Raw genomic sequence first — 25,682 nt, 5'->3', positions numbered from 1 at the left:
ACTTCCACACTTATTACTATGTAAAAATTAGCACAGTACGTTTTACTTATTTTTCTCTATTGTCTCTCTTCCCCATGGGAGTAGGGATTCTTGTCTGTTTTGTCTATTGCTATATTCCAATCATTTAGAACGGTGCCTAGCACAGTGGATGCTCAATAATTATTTGTTGGTTATTAATCGTGAGAAACTGTAGCAAAGGAGCATAACAGCATTCAAAGATGGAGACAGACACTAGATAAAACGTCTTATTTGATTGTTTATGGCAAAACAAAATGTGACCATCTTCCTAATCTTAAGTAAAAAAAAAAAATCCTTGCTTTTTAATTGTTTTACATCTAACACACTTTCAATCTCAGGGAAAGCATTCTCCATCATCCAAGCCTTAATCTGCTCCTTAGGGGATGGATCCCCTTATTTCTCAAATATTATTGCATACATTTGGGAGCGCCTCTAAGTTACACAAAAGAAACTAAGTTCTGTTTTAAATTAAAAATTTTAGGTCTTGACCTTTTAGTGCTTAATACGCTAAACAAATTCTAAGATTGTAATATTTAATTCCAAGAGGAATTATGTGCTATTAAATGTAACAAAGAGAGCGATGATAAATACTATGCGAACATCAAATTTATAGAAGAGGTAGTTTAAACTCCATTTTGCTGTTTTCCTCCGTTTTTCCTTTATCAGAAAGACGCACCCTGGCATACAGGAGACGACTGATTTATATTTAACCAGTAATGGACAGATTAATGTTCCCAATTAAAAGGGGCACCTTGAATTTTTTGTCACCGCACTAGCCGGAGCGTTGTGGTCCTTCAACTCTGTTCGCATTCTGCGTTAGCAGGGACCTGAATTTACCAGTCCAACAAACTCCAAGAGGGACGTCCTCACTCTAGGATGACGACGGGAACGCGTAGGGGGGCGTCGCCCGCTCCCTCAAGGTCCTGGGGGAAAATCTGTGGTGTAGAAGTGGTTCCACAGCAAGAGCGTGAGACGGCCTCTGCGCTCAGTCTGGCGGACTTCGTCCTCAGTCCTCTGCGGCCCGCAGGACCCGCTTCTCCTCCGAGGAGACAGTGGGACGGGCCCGTTAGCTGACAGCGCCTCCCGGCGTCCCGCAGCTTGAGCCGCGCCCCGGACCTGGGGTGGGGGAAGGGCGGTGGCGGCGCTCGCGCAGCGTCGAGTTTCCCAGAATTCCCAGCGGCCGCGGGGAAAGTTTACGGGACGTAGGCGGTGGCGGCGGCGGCGGCGGCGGCGGTAGCGGTTACTAGGCGGCCGGCGGCGGACCATGGCCCTGGCCGGGCGTTTCTGGCCTCTGCTCACAGAGTTCTAGGGCAGCATCGCGGAGTGGGCAGATATCCGGGAAGGGACTGACAGGCGACTGAGCTGTGGCCGGCGCGCTTAGCGCCCCGAACATGCGGCAGTCCCTGCGGGCGACCCCGGGCTGCGGAGAGGCGGCGGCGGCGGCGGCGGCGGCTCGGGAGGGAAGGAGGCGGCGGCGCCGGCGGAGGTGGCGGCGGGGCCGACCGGCACCCTGCGCGGAGCCCTAAAGAGGCTGCTTCGCGCGGCCTGGGGCCTCGTCGACAAGGATGCTGTCCCGAAAGAAGACCAAAAACGAAGTGTCCAAGCCCGCCGAGGTGCAGGGCAAGTACGTGAAGAAGGAGACGTCGCCTCTGCTGCGGAGTGAGTGTCGGGCGGGGCGCACCCACACCTGGCCCGAGCGGCTGCGGGGGGCCAGGCGGGGCTCCCGACGCGGCTTCCCGCGGCTTTTCTTCCCTACTGGTCTCTATGAAATACTGTTCTTTAATGTTTTGTGTGCCCAAAGTGGTGGTCATCGTTTAAAAGCCGATACAGTATAAGAAACTTAGATTAGTCCCTCCTCCGTGGGCCTTCCTAAAAACAACAAACTTTCCTGTCCCCCCATGGCAGAGTGTTGTTTCGTTTTGATTACTGGAAGCAAGAGGTTCTTAAGGAAACACTTAGGCTGCCGATTGCCTGATGCTATGGGGGTGAAAGTGATTAGACTGGGGCATACGTTTTCCTCTTCTAGATACTTCACGATATGCCTTGTGTTTGCAAACATTTCGGGTGTTACTCGTCCGTGCTGGGAGTTGTGCAAACCCGAGTAGAATTCCTTAGCCCTTCTGTTGGATGCAGACATGTGAAGAGGTGACAGTTGACCGTCGCTATTGTAGCCGCTTCCCAAAGCCTCATCAATCCTAGATCTTAGAGAAGCCAAAATCATGTGTATTTGGGTATATTCGTGAGAATTGCTTCAAATAACACCCTCCCCACCCCCCCCCCCCCCCCCCCCCCCGCCACTCCAAAAAAGGCGAAGTACTGAAAATGATTTCTATCGTATTTTAGGAGAAATTGCCAGGAAGTTTTTTTTTTTTTTTTTAATAGTTTGTATTTCTCTCCACCTCCCCATCACTTTTCAATTCAGGTATTTGACTCTCATTTTTCAGCTGAATCTTTTTAATTTTTAATTTTTGCTTGTGTGTTCAGGACATTTGTGAAGTAAGGAACTAATATTTTGATGTTTATACTGCATACTGAGCACTTGTGTAAGTGTACTTTTTGGAAGTTCCTAATAACCTTATGACTTAACCATTAATTACTTCATACTGTAATTGGGAAAGCTGTTCATAGAGGTTCCTAGTATTTATCCAGGATCACGCAGAGAGGTGTGGAGAGCATTTTTTTTTAAGTTTAGTTACTTATTTCGAGAGAGAGCGCAAGTCGGGCGCGGGGGTGGGGTGGGAAAGAGAGAGAGAGAGAGAGAAAGAAAGAAAGAATCCCAAGCAGGCTCCGTGCTGACAGCACAGAGCCTGATGTCGGGCTCGAACTCACATAACTGTGAGATCATAATCTGAGCCGAAGTCAAGACAGGACGCTTAACCAACTGAGCCACCAGGCATGGAGCATGTTTTTTAAAAAATAATAACCACATCATCTGCTTTGGAAATTTATTCTTGTATTTGCAGTTCTTTCTTGGTAGAACATCAAAATAGATTAGATGGATGCATCAGTAACCTGAAAATTGATTTTTATTTATTTATTTTTTAAGTTTATTTAAGTAATCTGTACACCCAATGTGGGTCTGGAAATCATGACCCCACAAATCAAGAGCTGCTTGCTCTTCCTGCTGAGCCAGCTCGGTGCCCATGAAAGTTGATTTTTAAACCTTTTTTTAGCAGTTTATTTTTCAGTTACATATGCTTTTAGGTTTTTGGTTAAATTTATGATAGGTTGCAGTTTGCTGCAAATAAACTTTATTAAACATTACTTGAAATCATGAAATATGTTTGTCATACTTTTTTTTTTTTAACGTTTATTTATTTTAGAGACAGAGCATGAATGGGGGAGGGTCAGAGATAGAGGGAGACACAGAATCTGAAACAGGCTCTGAGCTGAAACAGGCTCTGAGGCTCGAACTCACGGACCATGAGATCATGACCTGAGCTGAAGTCAGACGCTTAACCGACTGAGCCACCCAGGTGCCCCACGTTTGCCATACTTTAAAGCAAATAATGATGTAGTATTTTTTAATTTCATCGAGTTTTGAGCATGCTTATTTGAATATTGATTTTCTAGAGTTAGCTTCTAAAGCTTAATATTAGTGCTCTCTAATTTAATTGTTTACTTAGCTAATAAAAGTTTCCAAATCTAGTTTTCTTTTTGTTATAAAGTTAATTTGCTTTCTAACCTGGCGTGTCTAAGCCATGTAAGTTCTGTATTCAGAAGTACTATATCCTGAAGGCCATTGTTCTGTTATCTTTTGTTTTAAATTATAATTACTTGTTCTTAAGGGAGCCATAGTTTGAGGCTTGGCATTTTTGAACTGATTCAACATTTGTGTGCCTCTTTGAAATGAGATCTTTTTATTTTTTAATTTTCATAGCTAACTTTTTGGCTCTCCAGCTTTTGATTAGTGTACTAATGTACTAGTGCCACGTAATCCAAAAGGAAACCAGGTTAATTAAAGTTTTTTTTTTTTTTTTTTTTACATGTTTGGGAATGGCATATGTTTTGTTTTATTCTTGAAATTGTGTTTGCTTGAAAAAGGATTTTTGGGAATTTTGAAAATGAACTGAAATCAACAACAAAAAAATCTTAAATTATACTGGTAATTTTATCTGTTTGTTAGATTGTTTCCTATTTTTACACATTTATTAAATTTTTTTTAATGTTTATTTTTGAGAGAGAGAGAGACAGAGACAGAGTGCAAGTGGAGGATGTGCAGGGAGAGAAGGAGACACACAACTCAAGGCAAGCTCCAGGCCCTGAGCTGTCAGCACAGAGACTGACTCAGGGCTCGAACTCACAGACTAATGGACTGTGAGATCATGACCTGAGCCAAAGTCATCCGCCCAACCGAGTGAGCCACCCAGACGCCCCAATTTTTACACATTTATTAATGAGTATTAACCATAATTAAGCTTACTGACATTTCATCTTGTTTTGTGTGGTGGTATGCAGAATACATTTGATTCTAAGTTTACACATACCCCGTTGATATAAATTATAAGTTCATTTGAGTGGGAAAATATTAATTAGCATTAATTTTTAAATACCCAAGTACTATCTTAAGTCAGAATTTTAAATGATGTGTGCTTGAGTCCATTGAAATTTTGCATTTTGGGGTAATAGGTGTAAATGAACAGCTTTTGAAAAGTGTATTTAATTCCTTAATGAAGTGGTCATTTTACTCTTTGTTTTATTGTAGATCTCATGCCTTCATTTATTCGACACGGTCCAACAATTCCAAGACGAACTGATATCTGTTTGCCAGAATCAAGCCCAAATGCCTTTTCAGCTTCTGGTGATGGAATAGTTTCAAGAAACCAGAGTTTTCTTAGAACTCCAATTCAAAGAACACCTCATGAAATAATGAGAAGAGAAAGCAACAGATTATCTGCACCTTCTTATCTTGCCAGGAGTCTAGCAGATGTCCCTAGGGAGTATGGATCTTCTCAGTCATTTTTAACAGAAGTTAATTTTGCTGTTGAAAATGGAGACTCTGGTTCCCGATATTATTATTCAGATAATTATTTTGATGGTCAGAGAAGGCGCCCACTTGGAGATCGTGTACATGAAGACTATAGATATTATGAATACAACCACGATCTCTTCCAAAGAATGCCACAGAATCAGGGGAGGCATGCCTCAGGTAACTTAAAATTACAAATCCTACATTAGATTTATTAATAATTAAAAAGATGCTCTTTTCTGGATTGTTTTGGGAAGCCAACAGACATTCCCAGAAAAATACTTTCCCATTTTGCCAGTTTTGTTAATAATTTGGTAGAATGGGAATGTTAGAATTTCAAAGAAAGTGGACGTGGACTTAAACTTGAGAAAAGAAAGATGGATAGGAAGAATTGGGCATGGTAAGGGATAGAACCTACATTGTTTCTCTTAACAAAACTGCTTTCATAGTTCAATAATTATTTCCCAGGTTGGTCAGAAAAACTTCTGTCAAATGGTTGGGTGTTAAGCCTGTGTTTTGTTGATCTTTTTGGAATGAACAAACATATTAGCCATATAATTTTTTTTCAATCTGCTTTCCATGTTTGTTAACTTGGGGATATTTGTACAAGGGGCAGAAGACATAGAAATGCACAATTCTACTTTATTCCTAAAGTACTGGATTACACTAGATAAACTGAAGCAAGAGCTGAAAATTAAACTTTTATCTGATTGTTTTTTTCCTGATAAGTTGTAGGCTTTAAATCTTGACAGTATAAAAATAAATACACGACACATTTACTTTTTAACTCCGGGAACTTCAAACAAGGTGACTTAGAAATAGTTTGGAGCATGAGTGTAGAAAACATTTTATACATTTAGTATTAATCATTTATTTATTTTCTCTGACCTTCTTGGTATCTGCCCTCTGTGCCCTGTGGTATCTTACTTGGGAAACAAAACCAACATATGCACAATAATCACAGAACGGTTGTTAGACTTTGCAGTACTAAGTACAATAGGGGAGTCAGAAGAGGTGTCAGGGTAGGCTGGAATACTTTTTTTTTTTTTTTGAGAGGGAGAGTTCATATGCCTGTGCATGAGCGGGGGAGGAGCAGAGAGAGTGGGGAACAGAGCATCTGAAGCCAGCTCTGCAGGGACAGCAGAGAGCCCAATGTGGGGCTTGAACTCAAGAACCTGTGAGATTGTGACCTGAGCCAAAGGCAGACGCTTAACCAACTGAGTCACCTATGCACCCCAGGCTGGGATACTTAAAGAATGATTCGTGGAAGAGGTAGGACTTGAACTGCACTTTGAGCTTGGACTTCAGACAGGGGCAGAGGAAGGTCATTTGAGGTGGAAAATTAGGAATAACCTGGTGAAAACAGAGTAGACATGTAAATCCAAAGAACTGTGTAGTTCTAGTTTAAAGAAAGATGTGAGGCGGAATGCAGATTTGTGGTTCAACAACAGGCTGAAGGATTTAAACATGAGTCAAATAGAAGCCATCGAAGATTTCAAAAAGACAAGTCATTCAAACATGTTTTTAATGTTTATTTTTGAGAGAGAGAGAGAGTTGAGCAGAAGAGGGGCAGAGAGATGGAGACACAGAATCTGAAGCAGGCTCCAGGCTCTGAGCTGTCATCAGAGAGCCCGATGTAGAGCTCAAAACCATGAACTATGAGATCATGACGTGAGCCAGAATCAGATACTTAACTGACTGAGCCCCCAGACACCCCCCAAAAACAAGTCATTTTATAAGAGCAGTGTGTAAATATTACTAGTTGTACTCAAGATAGATGGCTAGAGAAAAGATAACTGCAGGTACCAGTGGTATGGGAGAGAAAAGGGCAAATCTGTGATGCTTTTGAAGGAAAAATTGAGAATTATGGTTTTAGGAGAAAGTAAATCACTGAAGTTTTGAAAATTGAGGAATAATGGAGAATAGTTGGTAAAAGCAGCTTATTTTGTGAAAGCTGACTTTGGAATCTCATTGGGACATCGAAATTAGAAATTAGAAATTAACATGTAGCATGTTACATTAGCATGTAGAAATTAACATGGTTGAGTGCCTTTTTGATTTTAAGATTTTTTTTTTTTTTTTAAGTAATCTCTACTCTCAACACGGTGCTTGAACTCACAAGCCTGAGACTGAGTCGCATGCTCCACTGACTGAGCCAGCAAGGCGCCCCTGTGCCTTTTTGTTTTTAAAGAGCATCTAGGTCAAAGGATTAGACAGTTGCATGCTTTGGTGTTTATTTTGGATATTTCTAATGTTGTGTAATTTTAAATCTCAGGAATAATTTGTTATCCAACCAAAATAGTAAGCTTTTTAAAAAAACTCTTTTTTTTTTTAGAGTTAATAGCTGCTTACTGTAGAAAATTTGCAAGAAGTGGAAAAGTAAAGGGAAAGTACTCATCAGGCCGGAGATTCATAGTGTTTCAGTTAATTTCCTTCATCTTTTTTTTTATGGAATTCTTTTTTTTTTCATATTGTTGTGATTGTACTCTGTATAGTTTCATACCCCTGCTTTTTACTTGAATGAGTTTCTTTGACTTTTTTTCTTTAAAAAAGTTTTTTTTTTTTTTTTAACATTTGTTGACTTTTGAGAGACAGAGACATTAGCACGGTAGAGAGAGGGAGACAGCATCTGAAGCAGGCTTCTGGCTCTGAGCTGTCAGCATAACGGACTGAGTCATGGCAGGCCCCCCTACTTGAATGAGTTTCTTAACATTATACACTATTTATGAGTAGTTTTGGTGACTCCACAATCATCCATAATCTTCTATTTGGTGCACGTTTGGAGATTATTATTTTAAATGTTAATGAGGACCTGACCTCAGCTGCAAGCATTTGGGAAGGGAAGAAGTGGGATACATCTGCATTGATGGGACTTGGCCACAAATGGGATATGAGAGATGAGGGAAAGAGAAAAGTCAGATAGGATTAGCATAGCACTTGGCTGCATAGGAGGTGCTGCAACTACAAATGCTTGACTAAATGAATGAGTCCAGAGATTTCACATCTAGAGTCTTAAGACAGTTTCGGTTAGCTGAGGGGTAGCAGGAATAATAGCTTAAAAGAATCTACCATAAATACTTCACGCTCATTTTTCTTATATTTATGTGTATTGGAGACATCACTAATAAAATTCCTAACACTTTTCTGTCTAAATATAAGTATTTAGAATTAATAATGCCAAGTTAAAATACTGTTTTAAAATTTTGATTCACAAAATATCATTGAGGAAATACTGCAAGAACTGAATTTCTACTAATCCTCTCTTAGTGGCAGTCTGACATAGTTTTGGTAAGTTTAAACTTTTTTTAAAGTTTATTTATTTATTTTGAGAGAGAGGAGAGAGAGAATCCCAAGCAGGCTCCACACTGTCAGTGCAGAGCCCAATTCTGGGCTTGAACTCAGAAAACTTCAAGATTATGATCTGAGCCAAAACCAAAAGTCTGACGCTTAACCAACTGAACCACCTAGGTGCCTCTAAAGCATGTCATTTAAACAACAACAAAAAATTTTTTTTAACATTTACTCATTTTTGAGAGCTAGAGACAGTGCAAATAGTGGAGGGCAGAGGGAGAGGGAGACACAGAATCTGAAGCAGGCTCCAGGCCTTGAGCTGTCAGCACAGAGCCCCATGGGGGGCCCAAACCCATGAACCGTGAGATCATGACCTGAAGTTGGACACTTAACTGACTGAGCCACACCCAGGTGCCCCAAAAATGTCATTAAAAAATTTTTTTTTAATGTTTATTTTTGAGAGGGAGACAGAGCCTGAATGGAGGAGCAGCAGAGAGAGAGAGGAGACACAGAATCTGAAGACTCCAGGCTCTGAGCTGTCAGCACAGAGCCTGATATGGGGCTTGAACTCGGGAACAGCAAGATCATGACCTAGGCTGAAGTTGGATGCTTAACCACTGAGCCACCTAGGCGCCCCAAGAATGTCATGAAAAAACAATTTTTTTGGTGTTTATCTGTTTTTGAGAGAGAGAGCATGAGCAGGGAGGGGCAGAAAGAGAGGAAGACACAGAATCCAATGCAGGCTCCAGGCTCCAAACTGTCAGCACAGAGCCTGACGTGGGACTCAGACTCACGAAACGTGAGGTCATGATCTGAGCCACGCTTAACTGACTGAGCCACCCAGGTGCCCCAGTGTTCATTGAGAGAGCTCACACGCAAGCGGAAGAGGGACAGAGGATCCCAAGCAGGCTTTGTGCTGACACCAGAGAGCCCGATGCAAGACTTGAACTTATGAACTCAAGTTACCAAAATTGAACTGAAAAGTGTCAGACTTTACAAAAAAACACTGAAGTTAAGTTTACTCCAGGAAATGCATAAATATTTAGTGAACCTAGAATCACCTTTAAGGAGATGTAAATAATCTTTAGGGATACAACTTTATTTGTAATTATTTTGCAGAGGAGGAGAAAAAGTAGTTGGCTTGGTTCAATGCTTACATCTCTTTATCAACATCTTGATTATAACATGGGCTGTGATGTTTAGTATTTTTTACCCTGAAGCCTGTGGACCTTCCTTAGAGTTCAGATTCCATTTTATTCTCATATCCACTACAGAATTAGCAAACCAGAATTTTTGAGCTTTGTCTATAAGGGCAGATTTCACAGATACCTGCCAGCTGTAAATTCTTTGGCGGCGTATCTAATAAATCTTGGTGGAGAGACAAAAATAATATCCTTGTGTTATCCTTTATCCTTATGTATGGGAAATAATGTATTTAGCATATGAGTGTTTTACTTCATATAAATGGAAGGTGTTTATATGAAATGGAAGTTATTTTGAGGATTATGAATGCCACTCATTCTTTTCTGAAACTAATCGAAATAATGGAAAACTAATTTTTTCCTTGTATCTCAGAAACAAGTTATTTTTCCACTGAGTTCAAACTTGGTAGCTGCCTTTTTCTTGTATTAATGGTAGTCATATTTTTTCTTTGAAGAATTACAGTTGATCTTTTGTGTGACACTTTGTTAGTAATAAATTCGTCATTTGACCATGTACCAACTCTGTGGTTTTGGTAAAATAACTTACTTGAATCTTTGTTTCCTCGTCTGTAAATTGGTAGTGATACTACTACCTTAGAGTTATTTTGTGTATGAACTACTTCATTTGGAAAAGGCCAGGGACAGAGGAGACACTAGTAATTGTCAGTGCTCATTCCCTTTGTAAGAGTGTTAATGTGCCCTTGCATGCTTTTTTCAGATTTGGCATGTTTGGTTATTGAAGTTTCAGCATTCTGGCTGAACTTAGAGTGGGGGGTCTCATGTGCTAGAGCTTGATACAGCTTTTTTTCCCTGTCTGCTAGACCTATTTTATTACTAGGAATGTTTTGTTTTAAATCTGTGGTTTTGAGTTATTTTGTACTGTACATTCTTCTCTCAATGGGTTTTATAAAATTATCCCAAATAGTTTGAAAAAAAAAATTAGTGCACATAATACTTTGAGAAAGTGTAGGTGGGGTGTGTCATGAAAAGGTTAGGAATCATGGTTTAATATGGCATTGGTAAAGGTGATGAGCCATTTTGGAACTTTGTGGACATCTTGGCTCCCTTATCAAATTGTTGCATTTAATTGTCATGTTTCCTTAGTGTTCTTTGGTCTATGACAACTGTTTATTCCTTTCTTGTTTTTCACAACCTTGATAGTTGTGAGGAATACTTGTCAGATATTTTGTGGATCATCCTTCAATTTAGAGTTTGTCTCCTGTTTTTCTCATGATTAGACTGGGATTTTCGTTTTTGGAAAGAATGCCACAAAAGTGGAATATCCTCTTAGTGTCAAATATAGGGAGGTGTACATGATATGTATATGACATTACTGGTGATAACTGACATTCATACTTGGTTAAGATTTGCCAGGTTTCTCCATTGTAACAAACATTGCATGTTTGTTCTTCCATTTTTTTGTCTTCATCTTTCTTTCCTGAGCATAGCTTTTATCTTTGTTGTCTTACCATCCTATCTTTGGGGTTCTTGCTTTTCCTTGTGATCTTCCTTCAGAGAGTTGATTGCTTCCTCCTCTTTTTCTTTTAATTAATGGGAGAATATTTAGTTGCATTATTTTCCCCCTCTGCTTTGGGACATTTTTCTGAATGTTCATTTAAATAAATTTGTACCTTTTTGAAGAACTCTTTAATTTTTCTTAAGAATTGATGTTGTACTGGTCTTATTATACATATTGAATAAATTAAGTTTTTATTTGCCAGTTGTTTGAAATCTCCTCCTATGATTGCTAGAGATGGAAGCATTGTGGAAGGTTGTGGAGGGAAAATGAGAAAATACCAGAGTAGTATTTTGGGCTAACTAGTTTTTCACAGTGCTCTCTTCTTATCTCTATTTCTTTCTTTACTCTTCTTACTCTATCTCAGATATTTTTGGCAGTTATTACATGTATATTGAATCTAAAGGTTATGCCTCTTTGTTTTTTAAAGCTTTTATCAAGATAATTGTAGATTCATATGCAGTTGTAAGAAATAACTTAGATCCTCTGTACACTTTAGTTTCCCCCATTGCTGAACACTTTGCAAAACTATAGTATAGCTAAGATGTTGACCTCGGTGCAATGCATCCATCATGTTCAGATTTCCCTAGTTTTACTTTACTTGAACACTTTGTGTGTGTGTGTGTGTGTGTGTGTGTGTGTGTGTGTGTGTGTGTGTAGTGTAGATTGTGTATTTCACCACCATAGTAAAGACACAAGAGTTCTGTCACCACAAGGATCTTTTATGTTTGCCCTTTTATAACCACACTCACCTCTCTTTCCAACCTTGGCAAATAATCACTCTTCTCCATTTCTAAAATTTTATCATTTCAAAAATGTTATATAATTATACAGCATGTAACCTTTTGAGATAGATTGGCATTTTTCACTCAGCAAAATTCCCTAGAGATTGATATAAATTGGTGTATGTATCATAGTTCCTCTTTCTATTGCCAAATAGTATTCTGGGTTATATATGTATCAGAGTTCATTTAACCCATTCACTTATTGAAGAATCTGGGCTGTTTCCAGTTTTTGCCTTTTATGAATAAAGCTGCTGTGAACATTTGTATACAGGTTCTTTTATAGGTTACACTTTCAGCATATAAGAACTCTGCCTAATGTAAGGTCACAAAAATTTATCCTCCTTTTTTTTTCTTAAAGGTTTATAGTTTTATGTTTTATGCTTAGGTATATGATCCCTCTTAGGTTTATAGAAGGTAGAATGTATAGATTAATTTTTTTGCATATAGATGTCCAATTCTAACACCATTTGTTGAAAAAACTATCCTTTATCAAATTGTCTTTTCATCTTTGTTAAAACCAATTGATAGTGTATGTGTAGGTATATTTTAGGATTCTTTGTTCCATTGATCTGTTTGTCCTTTGCCAATACCACACTGTTTTAATTCTTAAGTCAGGTAATATAAGGGGAACCTGGCTGTCTCAGTTGGTAGAGCATGTGACTCTTGATCTTAGGATCATGAGTTTGAGCCCCACCCTGGGCATAGAGATTACTTTAAAAAAGAAATCAGGTAGCTTGAATCCTCCAACGTTGTTCTTATTTTTTTTTTTTTTTTTTTTTTTTAATTTTTGGCTCTTTGGAGCACCTGGGTGGCTTGTTGGTTAAGTGTCCAACTTCACCTCAGGTCCTGATTTCATGGTTCGTGAGTTTGAGCCCCGGCATTGGGCTTTGTGCTGACAGCTCAGAGCCTGGAACCTACTTCAGATTCTGTGTCTCCCTCTGTCTACCCCTCTCCTGCTCAATTTTGATCTCTCTCTGTCTCTCTCTCTCTCTGAAAAATAAACATTAAAAATAATTAAAACAAAATTTTTTCTTGGCTTCTGTAGTTCTTTTGTCTTTCCATATACATTTTAGAGTCTGCCTATTTCTGTCTGTATCTATAAAACTCCTGCTGGACTTATGAGTGGAATTATCTTAAAGGTCATTTCAGGAAGAATTGGCATCTTTATGTTGAGTCTTCCAGTCCATTAACATGATAGGTCATCTTTCAGTTCTCTCATCAGTGTTTTGTAGTTTTCAGCATACAGATTCTTCATGTAATTTGTTGTCTATATTTTGTTTTATTAATATGTAAATATTTGATTTTTTGGAGCTATAGTAAGTGGTATAATCTGTTTCCAGTTGTTGCTAGTATACAGATATTTAATTGATTTTTGTGTGTTGATCTCATATGATGCTACCTTGATAAATTTACTTAATGGTTCTAGGGCACAGCTAGATTATATTTAAATAATCATAAACCAGAAACAGTTTTACAAATTTATTTTTGCTGTTTTAGGTGAGATGTCAAATCTTAAATCTTGAATGGGGTGAAATTTTATTTTCCTCACTTTTCCTTTAGCAATATACATACTTAAGTAGCTTTGCTAATAGCTAAATGTTTATATAGCCTGGTGATGGAGGCATCAACCAAAAAAAAACTAATTTCAAAGAGGAAATCTAGTTTCCTCCCTTTTTTTGTAATTAAACATTAGTAATACTGGCTAGTTTCATGAAAATTTTTATTTATAATTATGAAATCATGGATTTTGGCCAAAGAGTATAAGCAGGATAGTTGATTTTGTAACTGTTTCTCCTATGGCATATTTTTTAGCTTTGAATAATTGTTCTGTTCTTTTTCTCTCTTTATCCCCAGGAATTGGGAGAGTTGCTGCTACATCTTTAGGAAATTTAACTAACCATGGTTCTGAAGATTTACCTCTTCCTCCTGGCTGGTCTGTGGACTGGACAATGAGAGGGAGAAAATATTATATAGATCACAACACAAATACAACTCATTGGAGCCATCCTCTTGAGCGAGAAGGACTTCCTCCAGGATGGGAGCGAGTTGAGTCATCAGAATTTGGAACCTATTACGTGGATCACACAAATAAGAAGGCTCAATATAGGCATCCTTGTGCTCCTAGGTATAGTTTCACTTCTATTTTTAAGTTTTTTTATTGAGGTTATCTAATGTTAGATTTTGAATTTCTATTTTCGTTAAAGAGAAAGGCATCCTGAAGTTTGATATTTGAAAGATTTATTTTTAAAAGTTTATGACATTTTTCTTAGGACTTAGATTCAGTAACGGTTTTAATAATTAAAAAAAAATTTTTTTTAGGGGCACCTGGCTGGTTCAGTAGAGTGTGCGACTCTTGATATGGGGGTTGTGAGTTTGACCCCCATGTTGGGAGTAGAGATTACTTTCAAATAAAATCTTTAAAGACAAAAAACAAGGGATGCCTGGTGGCTCAGCCAGTTAACTAGTGCCTGACTCTTGATTTCGGCTCAGGTCATGATCTCACAGTTAGTGAGTTCAAGCCACGCACCAGGCTCTGCACTGACTGTGTGGAGCCTGCTTGGAATTCTCTCTCTCTCTCTCTCTCTCTCTCTCTCTCTCTCTCTCTCTCTCTTTTTCTCTCTCTTTCTCCTTCTTCTTCTTCTTCTTCTTCTTCTTCTTCTTCTCTCTCTATCTGCCCCTCCCCCAAGCACTCACTCATTCTCTGTCTCTCAAAATAAGCTTTATATATATAAAAAAAACTTTTTAGACAAACTCAAAAACACGATCATTATTCTTATGATCAGATTTTGCTTTAATATGCCAGTGTTTAGATTGTAGATATCCAGAAATATAAATAAATAAATAAATAAAACATTTATCTATGTACATTTCAATTTCTATAAATAATACAGACCTTCCTCCTAGTGTGTCAAAATATTCTTCTGAATTATAACATCTTACTGTTTTACTCAGTTTCTGACACTTATGTTCTGTTTCTTACTGTTGTGAGGCAAGAAAGTGAAAATTGGAACTGTACAAAACATCCCAGATCTTTTTAATAAATTTAGCCAGTGAGGAGCACCTGGGTGGCTCAGTCAGTTGAGCATCTGACTCTTGATTTCGGCTCAGTTCATGATCTTACAGTTTGTGGGTTGAAGCCCCATGTCAGGCTTTGCATTGAGAGCACAGAGCCTGCTTGGGATTCTCTCTCTCCCTCTCTCTCTGCCCCTCCCCCACTTGCCCTCTCTCTCTCAAAATAAATAGACATTAAAAATTTTTTTCTAATAAAAATAAACAAATGTAGCCAGTGATCCTTTGGGCTTATCCTGTAGATCTCATTTATGGTCAGATTTCTAGTCCTGTGACTACTGTAGCCAGCTGTCACATGTGACTCCTGAGCATTTGAAATGTAATTAATCTAAATTGAGGTATATTGTGTGTAAATGTAAGATACACACTGGATTTCAAAGTACATAAAAAGCTAGTATTAGTTTACTAATGAAATTGAAAATATTTCCTGTTAACTCTCTCTGAACCATAAGATTTAAAATGCATAGAATATCGTCAGCATGTTGATAGATGTTCCTTAATATCTAGCATAACGCAGATCTTTGGTGATGATAAACTTTGGCATTTTTTAGAACCATTAAAATTGTTGTGAAAATAGATTTTAATATCACCTAAAAAACTAAGCTTTATCATTATTATGTTATTTTAATCATTTTACATATTTGGATTTATTAATTCAACTTTGAAAAGTTTTTTTCCCCAGTGATTCCATTTAGTGACATTCAATCATTGTTTATTGAACAAATGAAATTGCCATCCTTTCAAAAGAGGCAGACTGGCCACTCTGCCTATTTTGGGCTCTGGTCCCTTCACCTACTCTCTATACCATCTCAGGCAAGCTGCTGCCTTCCCTGGACTCCATTTTCAGGCCTATGTCATGGGGGTAATTTTGAGTCTCCCGCTTCCACCTGATCACAATTCCCACCCAAGAGCAGGGATGAGTTCCACTTATTCCTGCTGTGTCCCAGCGTCCAACACAGAGACAGGCACATAGTGGGAGCACAGTGATGTTTGTTGATGAATAATGATGGGAAATGCAAAAACAAACAAACAAAACCGAAAAACCAAATGTGATGACAGATTGCTATCACCTGGTGGCAGAAGACTTTGTGGTCCTGACAACCAGATTTGGGAGTATATTGAGCTGTTGTTTTTTTTTTTTTTAAGTTTATTTATTTTGAGAGAGAACAAGGGCACATGCATGTGCAAGAGCACAAGTGGGGGAGGGGCAGAGAATCCTAAGCAGGCTTTGTGCTGAGGCTCACGCAGGCTCCATCTCACGACTTTGAGATCATGACCTGAACCAAAATCAAGAGTCGGTTGCTTAACCTACCAAGCCACCTTGAGCTGAATTTTCTGTTTGTCATCAGTAACTTTTACTATGGAATTGTTAATTTACAAAGTATTTTCACAATTTGCTTCTCTTAGCAACTCTGTAGACATTAAACAGGAGAGAATAAACACCTTTCTTAAGCTCACATAGATAATATTAATAGCTGTTTATCTCTGTTATGCTAATCTATATACAAAACTCTTGACTTACATTAGCTCATTTACTGTTGAGAACAATCATCTTTGGTATGAATTTATTCCAAATTTACAAGTAAGGAGGCTGAAAGTTAGAAAAGTGAAGCAGTTCTGCCTACATTCATATAACTTGTAAGGTGCCCAACCTGAGGTTAAAACCCTCCAGGCATATTTGACTGCAGAGCCGCAGTTCTTTTCCACCTCCCAGTTGCACTATCAAGGGATATTTTACTTTGTACCTACTTAGAAAGAACAGATAAGGATAAAACACAATACCATTTGGATATTGATCTTTATTTTTTTTTAAATTCAAGTTAACATACAGTGTAGTATTGGTTTCAGGAGTAGAACTCAGTGGATATTGATCTTTAAATTGTTAATCACACTCTAACATTTATTATTATTATTTTTTTTTAATGTTTATTTTTTTTTGAGAGACAGAAAGACAGAGTGTGAGCGGGGGAGGGGCAGAGAGAGAGGGAGACACAGAATCGGAAACAGGCTCCAGGCTCTGAGCCATCAGCCCAGAGCCCGACGCGGGGCTCGAACTCACGGACCGCGAGATCGTGACCTGGCTGAAGTCGGACGCTTAACCGACTGCGCCACCCAGGCGCCCCTCTAACATTTATTTTAATCCTAGTTTAGTATTGTAGTGACCTTTTCTGGTATACACATAAATATTGATGTTTGGGGCAGGCTCATCTGGTTTTGTCTCCAATTCTGAAATAGATCATTTTGATCTCCCAGATTTCTGTCTTTAGCCTTCAAGTGGTTCAGTATTTTTCCTTACCATTTTCCCATATAACAGTTCTCTCCCCACTTTGCTGTTCTCTCTGTCCAACCCGTTAGGCCATTAGAACTAATTAAAAGCATGGTCTTTTTTTTTTTTAAGTCTCTGTGATTTAAAATGAGTTCTAATCAATTCTAACTTTGGTAAGTTGATAAATGCAGAAAGGAAATACTACAGTTAATGTGGATATTTCAAGCCCAGTCCTCACTCTTACAGTACTACATCTTCCAGACCTTCTTTTCAGCCTGAAGGAGGAAGAACATATCCATTCTCATTTTGAGAGAAACTACCAACCTTTCCAATATAAATGTATAGCTAGTTACTAGTTATTACTGAAAATTATAATTCTAATTTTAAGTTTCTGTTATGAAGGTTATAATTTATCTCCAGATTTTTTATGGCCTCCTTTGACATTCCTTGAAAAGACTAAATACTAGACAGAAGAAATTTCTTAAACATATGTAAAGATTTAGTTTAGATTTCGATCTATCACTAATGACCTGTTATTTTCCTGGAGAAGGTGGATTTTACTCCTCTTCTGCTATAGTAAAAAACAAAAGGCACATCTCTGTTTTTTTATATGGTAGAAGGAGTTCAGTTTAGGCAAGAGGCACATTGAAAAACATCAAATAATATTCTTTATAATTTCTTGTTTAGATTTAGAGCCTTTATCCTGATGAATGTTGATTCTTTTTTCTTAGTGTACCTCGGTATGATCAGCCCCCTCCTGTCACATATCAACCACAGCAAACTGAAAGAAATCAGTCCCTGCTGGTACCTGCAAATCCGTACCATACTGCAGAAATTCCTGACTGGCTTCAGGTATATGCTCGAGCTCCTGTGAAGTAAGTGAATTTATAGCACAGAGTTTTATTGAGGGGTGAGCGGTAGCACCTTTTTTTTTCTCTTAATAATATTGGGCTTTTAACTAATATTTTACTTGAGGAACAGCTATCACAGGTTATAAAGTTTAAAGATCATTTGCTACAAATACAAGTTCTGCAGACATTTATTAAATCTTTCTTTGTTCGCAGACCTGGGCTATATTAGGGATACAGTAAGGAGCTTACATTCTCATAGCGGGTAGATTAACTTGTATATAAGTGATACGTACCTTGTGATAAAAGTAAGGACCCAGGTAAGTCCTGGGTACAAGGAAGAAACAGCAGGATACGAGGGTGTTGAGGAAATAATATATGTAGTGGCTGTAAGTTCTGATATGAGATTATTTGAGTTTACTGATACTTTTTAGCTGTGTAACCCTGTGCCAGAGTACTTAACTTAGTTTTATCTTCTGTAAATTGAGGATAGTAATAGTACCTATTCTTAAGGTTATTAAGATTTCAATAAAATAGTGCATCTAAAGTATTTTTTATGAACAGTACCTTGTACATTGAGAGCTTAGTAAAGATGATGATGATGCTGCTGCTGCTGCTGCTGATGATGATGATTGGGGGCAGAGGTATAGAAGAGTGGTCAAGATTGGTCAGGAAGGAAACTAAGTCTGATTTCTGGCTCCATCACCTACTTACTGAATGACCTTGGACAGGTTCCTAAACTTAGAATTAAGTTTTTTTCTTCTACTGAACTGTGGGGGATAAATGATCACATTTTTTTTTTTTTTTATTCATAAATGATCACACATTTTAAAGCACATGGCATGGTGGCTGCCTTGTGTAAGCACTTAGTATGGTTTCTTACTATGGATTGGAGCTAGTAAAGCTGCACTGAAGAAGAAAATGCTAGGTGGGCCAGTTTTTAAAGATGTCTGTGAATTTGCCAGGCTTAAAGAGCCTTTCTCGTCTGGGAAAATAGAAGTAGGTACTAGGTCAGTAACCCAATGTGATAAGATTAGTAACACTGGTATATACAAAGTGCTATGATTTCAGAAAAGGGGGTGTTTGAAAATAAAGTTATTAATTATCCAGTGCTTCCCATGTATCTTAGGGTGCTAGTTTTTATGTATGTTATCTCATATAATCTTTCTAAAACCATTTTACAGGTTAAAAAATATTAAAAAATGGAGGCTTTATCGCTGCTAAGGTCATACAACTATTAAGTGGCAGATTTCAGACTTTTATCTCTAGTTACAAAGATCATGCTCTTAATTTTTGTAATTAATAATGCTCTGATTTAATAAATTATTACATACTGAGCAGCTAATAAATTCTTGTTACTTGTCTAGGCATTTCACACGTAATAATTGCATGTACTTCTAACAACTCTGTTAAGGTAACATTTAGTTGCTTGTTTTTGTAGTCTTATTCTTTATTTCTTTTTTGTATTTAAGAAACCAAAATTATCAGTATAAAATAGCCCAAAGAAGAGTTTTAGAGAGTATAAGATGATTGGGCAGTGAATTTGGGGAAAAAAAATTAAATCTTTGAGATTCAAGTGAAAGGAATGTAAAACCTTTCATATATATTTTTTGAAATAGTAACTTTTAACCATACTTTTGAAGGATGATCATTGAAATAAAATTTGCAGGGGGTTAAGCCAACTCTGATCTAAATTTTTGCCATGTTACTCTGTGTTTACCAACCGTGTGTGCATCTGCATTCAATCATGCATATGTGTATGCCTTTAGCCTAGACCTAGAGATTTTAGAAGTTATTTTTCTTGCTTAGAGCTGTTTGTTTTTATTATCTTCTTTTCAGGCTTTTCATTTGAATAATTGATAGGTTACCTCAAGGATCTCATAGTTATTTGATCATGATTCTGCTCATTTAGACCACATTAACATTCTCATAAAGTTATTGGCCTTTTATTATGAACTATTTATTAATTTTTGGCCAACATAAACATTCTTCTCAGTCTGTAAATTCATGGGTGTTAATCTGTGGTCTGATATGGAGACAAAACAATCTTGGAGGGTCTTTTTTTTCCCCCTAAGTCAAATTTAAGCCTTGATAACATAATTTTTTAAAAGGTTTTAATTATAGATATTATTTTGCAAGATATAAACAGTACTTTTCAAAAGTTTGGTTTTAGGTTATTTGAAATTAGGTACCTAATTATCCATAGATGTTTAGCTTGGTTTGGTGCCTGGGCTAACCTACTGAAGCCTCTTTATCTGATTGTATCTATACAGTATAGGAATGGAATAAGGAATAATAGCAGATGGACTTTTCATCCCTTTTTCCCTCTTTTTTCACTCTTGGTATCAGTTGACCTATCACTGTGTACAGCCTTTGTTCATATGCTAGTATTATGTCCTACAGAATATGCCTATTTATGTGTTCCTTAAGTCTGGAAGAATATGTGCCTGTTAAATTTTGTTATTTCTGGGAGTTGATAAGATCGAGGAGGGTTATTCTTCCTACTTTATGTTAGTTCTACTTTATAATCATCATTAGGAATAACAAAAAAAGCTCTCCTTTTGGAAGAAAAAGATAGTACGTAAGTGAAATTCCTTGCTTCTTATGAAAAGAAACAGACTCCCAGAGATCATAGCCCTTTCAACTCTGGTTCTGTGAGCTAGCTATAAAACTTTACGAAATTAACAACTTAGTTTTTTTTTTTTTCCCCCAAATAGGTCAGAACTCTCAGAATAGGCCAGACTGAAACAAGAGAGCAAGTACTTCTTTATGGCTTAAAAACTTAAGAGTGTTAGGAACCTGTTACTTTTTAGTTGGTCCAAAATTTTTGTCTCTAAAAAGAATGGAAATAGTTGATATTGTTCTATCAACAAAGGATGAGCTGTTCTCTATGAAGTAGATAATGGAGACTCATTTACTTATCAAAGGAGAGGTTTTAGCCAAAAAACTACCATCTTTTCTCCTTTTGTTAAGTTGCCAATCTGATTTCCAGAAATTTAAAAATTCTGTCTCTAGCAGTAATTTACCAAAACAATTTTGCATATACTTCCAGAATTTGACTTAGATTGTTCCAAATTTTTATTGATGAATTTTAGTGAAGTTGTATTTTTTTTTTAATGTTTTTACTTATTTTTGAGAGACACAGAGACAGAATGTGAGTGGGGGAAGGCAGAGAGAGACAGAGACACAGAATCCTAAGCAGGCTCCGTGTTCCGAGCTGTCAGCACAGAGCCCGATATGGGGCTCAAACTCACAAACTGAGATCGTGACCTGAGCTGAAGTCGGATGCCTAACCAACTGAGCCATCCAGGCGCCCCAGTGAAGTTGTATTTCTGAGGCTACTCAGAAGTCTGTAATGCATCATATAGCTGTAATCAAGCTGAACTCTAGAGTAAGTTATAAGGTTTAATATATAACAGGAAAAAGCCATCAGGAGCATATTTACTTTCCATTGTTCCTCATACACACGTACCCCAACACCAGTCCGAGCATCACCTTCGCATGGACTGTATTTTATTCCTTACGGCTTGGCGGTCCTGCAGTGTTGTCTTGCCCCAGCTCTGGGTGTGGGTAGAAAGGAAGAATGTTACAGGCAGGACAGGCACAATGAAGGGACATAGGCTGCATGTCCCTGGAGCTGGAAGTAGTAGGACTTTTGGCTCCTTAAAGACAGCATTCCCTGGAGTATGAACACAATTTTTTGGTAGGACGACAGCAACTGATATTTGCATGTGTGAGTTATTTATAAGAAATTACTTGAATAGAATACTGCCCTAGGAAAAACAGCAAAAAGAGAAACTAAGTATAGGCTACTGAAGTAGTTTACAGCCTATTTTCTGAATGATTTACCTATATATTATATAAGTGACTAAAAATTAAGCCTGGGGAATCAGATAATTTGGCTAGTTAAGAAGCAAAGAATGGAAAATATTTACTTCTCCTAAAAAACAAAACAAAACAGGCATATTGGGAAGTTTTATATGAGAAGGGAAGTAATGCCATAGAAATAGCAAGGGGGCAAGACTTTGGACTGGGAATTGGCAAATTGCATACTTTTCTCATCTCTGCTCTTCTGGAGTGCTTTTTCTTCTTCCCAATGGATTTTCTGTAATTATTCTGATTTTGTTGTTTCTACCCTTAATCCTGTTTTTGATGCTAAATGCAGTGATTGGGAAGTCAGAAAATTGTGTGAAGCTATTTTTCTTTCCTTTTTTCAAAATTTGAATGCTTCTAGAGTGATAGTCCTATCTTAAAACAAGTGTGATACTTACTAATTTATCCTCTCCCTTCTATTTCCTTGCTAGAAAGTACACAGATGATAAATGAGCTTTAATGTTATTATAGTTCCAACTGTCGTCATCAATTTAAGCATCTTGAATCTAATAGACATTGCTGCAATGTCCTTTAGCTATGGAATTCTGACCTGAAGTGGTTTTTTTTGTTTTTTTTGTTTTTTTTTTGCTAGAAATCATGAATTTGTCTCAAACAAATAAGATCTTAAGCTACATGCATGGCAGAGGTTCTAGGAAATACCTTGTAACTGTTATTTCATAGAGGCTCATTGAGTATTTCTTATAGTATCTCTCTTATTTATATTGGAGTTTCCCACTAAAGAGAATATAAAGCTTTCTACCAACTATACCTGTTAGATTTGCAGCACTCAAGTAATTAAATGGGTAAATTTAGGATCCCACAAGATATATTTACCTTGTGGTTCTGCATATTGTGCTCCTGGGGTTCATGGTACATGTACCCAAGTTGTACAGAAATATGTCAGTGTGGCTCATATTGACTGCTCATTATTTGTTTACGGTTTCCCTTTTTAAAAATATATTAGATGATACTTTTGGAATAAGATGGTAAGTGAATTACCAAAGAATCATTGGGTAGGAAATGTAACTATTAATAATAAATTTACTAGAATTTACAATCAAAGCTTCCTATTGTATCTGTTGTGCAATATGATTTGAGAAGAACTTCAAGTTCTTTGTCTAAACTTAACATTAAAAACTATTACTCTCCACCTTTCTGATTTTTTAGTCACTAAACAATCTTGCAAGAGAGATATACCCTCTTTAGGTTTCAGTTTTTTCATCTGTAAAATGGGGAAATTGGGAGTAGAGTGATGGCTTCAGGTCTTTCAATATAGAGTGTAAATTACTCCTTTTTATTACTTACTACTTCCCTCTCAGTATGGGACCAACTTACCATTGAAGGACTAAAAAGCCTTCTAAGATATATGTAAATAGAATCTTACAGGAGTCCTTCTCCACACACTTCTACAGTATACTTACTCTCATTTTGAAAATAACTTATTCTTCCCTTTCTGATTGAGTTTTTCTGTTTTAATAGTGTATACTCACCTCAGGAAAAAAGCCCACAAATGATGGTTCCTTTTCATTCTCCTTTTAGTTCCTTGTTTACTGTAGTGATAGCATTCTTCAGAAAGCTCTATCAACACTAATGACACAGTGACTTTGCCCAGTTTTGTATATTATTTTCAGGCATAATGTGGTCTACAGCATTCTTAAGTCCTGATAGTTAACTTTAGATGAACTTACGAACAGCAATAGCATGTGTGTTTTTCTGAAATTACAGAACCACAGTGGTCTGAAATCTGTGTTAATTGTTGTCTAATGTTACCATTAGAATAATTGATAAAGATTAAAGAAATGGGTATTTTTTAACTTAAATTGAAACGAAGTAGTATCAGCAGTTTTCTCCTCTCCCTAAAAAGATAGTCTGTTTAAATAAGTTAACAACTCAGTTATTTTTAATTAAAGCTTATGGTTTGTTAGATATAATAAAGTTGATCTTTATAAAAATAGATTATTTTGTTGCTGTCAATACCTGTTTCTGTATGTGTTGTGAACATATGCATGATTATGTTTTAAAACAGATATGACCACATTCTCAAGTGGGAACTCTTCCAACTGGCTGACCTGGATACATACCAGGGAATGCTAAAGTTGCTTTTCATGAAAGAACTGGAACAGATTGTTAAAATGTATGAAGCCTACAGACAGGCTCTGCTCACAGAGTTGGAAAACCGCAAGCAGAGACAGCAGTGGTATGCTCAACAACATGGCAAGAATTTTTAAGTTAAATTTTTTTTAAATAAAATTTAGGTTTTTGTAAGGGCTTTAAAATATTTTCACAGATAAAAAACTGCAAACAAGTACTTTGGTTAATAAAGGCAACTTTTTTGGAAATGATAAAATTCTAATTTTACATGTATTTTGTTATTAAAAATATTATTTTATTGAGCAAAAAAATGTTTATCATTTAAAAGCCAACACAGCAAACACTTCTAAAACGCTATATATTAGAAACTGCTTTGAATATTCTCAGTGGAGACAAATGCAGCAAGAAATGTGATTATAACCAGAGAGTAAATAGGAAATGATCACTTGGTAAACTCATACAGCAGCAGTACATTTCTTTAAAAAACAACCTATGCAGTATTTGAAAACAGATGTGTACTGCTTTAATGTGGAATATTGTCTGAAATCAGATGGTTTAAATATTATTATTGCATAGTTTAAAATGCAAAATAGGATTTGGGACCTTAATTGTGATATATTTCTATATATAATGCATAGGGTTCACCTCCTCCCAAAATGGAAAGAAAGAACCCTTTTAAAACATGGTAAGAATGTATTTTTTGGTATGAAAGGGTAAAAGGCCTGTAATCTTTTAGTAATAAATTTAGGCATAAGGCCTTAGGCTGTATGGGAAAGGTGTATACAGCACTCAGAGTTGCTATCATTTCCTTACTTTTGACCAGGGCCCTTGGAGCATTTAGGAGCATGGCTCTGATGAGACAGTGCAGGGTTCCGGACAGCATATAGCACACTGCCATCTCAACAGACTGGGTTGAGCTGCCAAAAATGACAATCAGGGACCCGTCAAGAAATCTTGGTCATTAAATTGATTTCACGTATCTTCTAAGAGTTTGTCACAGAACTTTAAGATCACCATTTCCCTCCCAGGTTTTTTTCCTTTTAATACTTACTAAGATATTGTTCATAATTAGTGCAGTACATTTGACTACAGATAAATTTATGGCACTTTTAGCCTATAAATCTCTAGAATTCTGTGAATTTCAACATTAGTTGAAGTAGCTCTTCAGTTATATTTACCTGTGTTGTAAATATGTAAATATATGTTTAGGTAATCTTCCAAAATAGAGCACTCCCAGTTACCAGTGAGTTTGAATTGATAAAATGTTGAAAATGTTAAATGTTTGGTTTTATATAACAAGCTTATTAAATATATTTTTGTGGAAATTAAATGTGTCGTGTTTGAATCCATGTCTTTTACATAGTGCTGCAAATACTTGATTTTTCCATTCAGAAGGCCCAAAGGCAAAGGAAGCGGTATAATGAAAGGGACATTGAAAAAGGAAAATATGTAGTGGGATGTTAGCAGTTGGGAAAGTTATCTTTCAGAACATGTAATCAAACTTTTCAAATATCTTATGAACTCTCACACAGTCTTCTATCTTCATTGTTCTTTCCTGTTACTACTTACTTTGTCTGACTATTTAATTATTTAATTAAACTTAACCATTTCTAAGAAAGTTAGAAATTACTGTTTTAGAGCTCCCAGATTATAGAATCGCTGGTTTAAAAGAACTGAAAGTTACCTTAAAAGGGATTAGTGGATTAAAGTGGAAATGTGTGTTTGCAGTGGTGTCAACACTGAAGAAAAATGCA

The 25,682-nt window shown here is 37.1% G+C and overlaps 1 protein-coding gene and 1 long non-coding RNA gene across 2 annotated transcripts in view; one reads left to right on the top strand and one right to left on the bottom strand.

Annotated features, from left to right (window-relative positions):
- LOC121031750 (uncharacterized) overlaps positions 1-1,167 on the bottom strand; it is a 116,932-nt gene extending 115,765 nt beyond the window's left edge. The window contains exon 1 of the long non-coding RNA XR_005790870.1: positions 770-1,167. This is a non-coding gene — a long non-coding RNA (uncharacterized LOC121031750). The remainder of the gene's footprint in view (positions 1-769) is intronic.
- Positions 1,168-1,218: 51 nt separating this feature from the next.
- On the top strand, positions 1,219-25,258 carry SAV1 (salvador family WW domain containing protein 1). The gene is made up of 5 exons (XM_040477112.1): positions 1,219-1,677; positions 4,724-5,167; positions 13,636-13,906; positions 17,848-17,991; positions 23,864-25,258. The coding sequence occupies exons 1-5, from the start codon at positions 1,584-1,586 to the stop codon at positions 24,063-24,065; spliced, it is 1,155 nt and encodes a 384-aa protein (XP_040333046.1). The 5' UTR covers positions 1,219-1,583; the 3' UTR covers positions 24,066-25,258.
- The last annotated feature ends 424 nt before the right edge of the window (positions 25,259-25,682 follow it).

Source organism: Herpailurus yagouaroundi, unplaced genomic scaffold (assembly GCF_014898765.1).
Source record: "Herpailurus yagouaroundi ecotype Mexico unplaced genomic scaffold, PumYag 141, whole genome shotgun sequence".
In the NCBI taxonomy this organism is placed as follows: Eukaryota; Metazoa; Chordata; class Mammalia; order Carnivora; family Felidae; genus Herpailurus; species Herpailurus yagouaroundi.
This window is presented reverse-complemented; position numbering and strand designations above follow the sequence as displayed.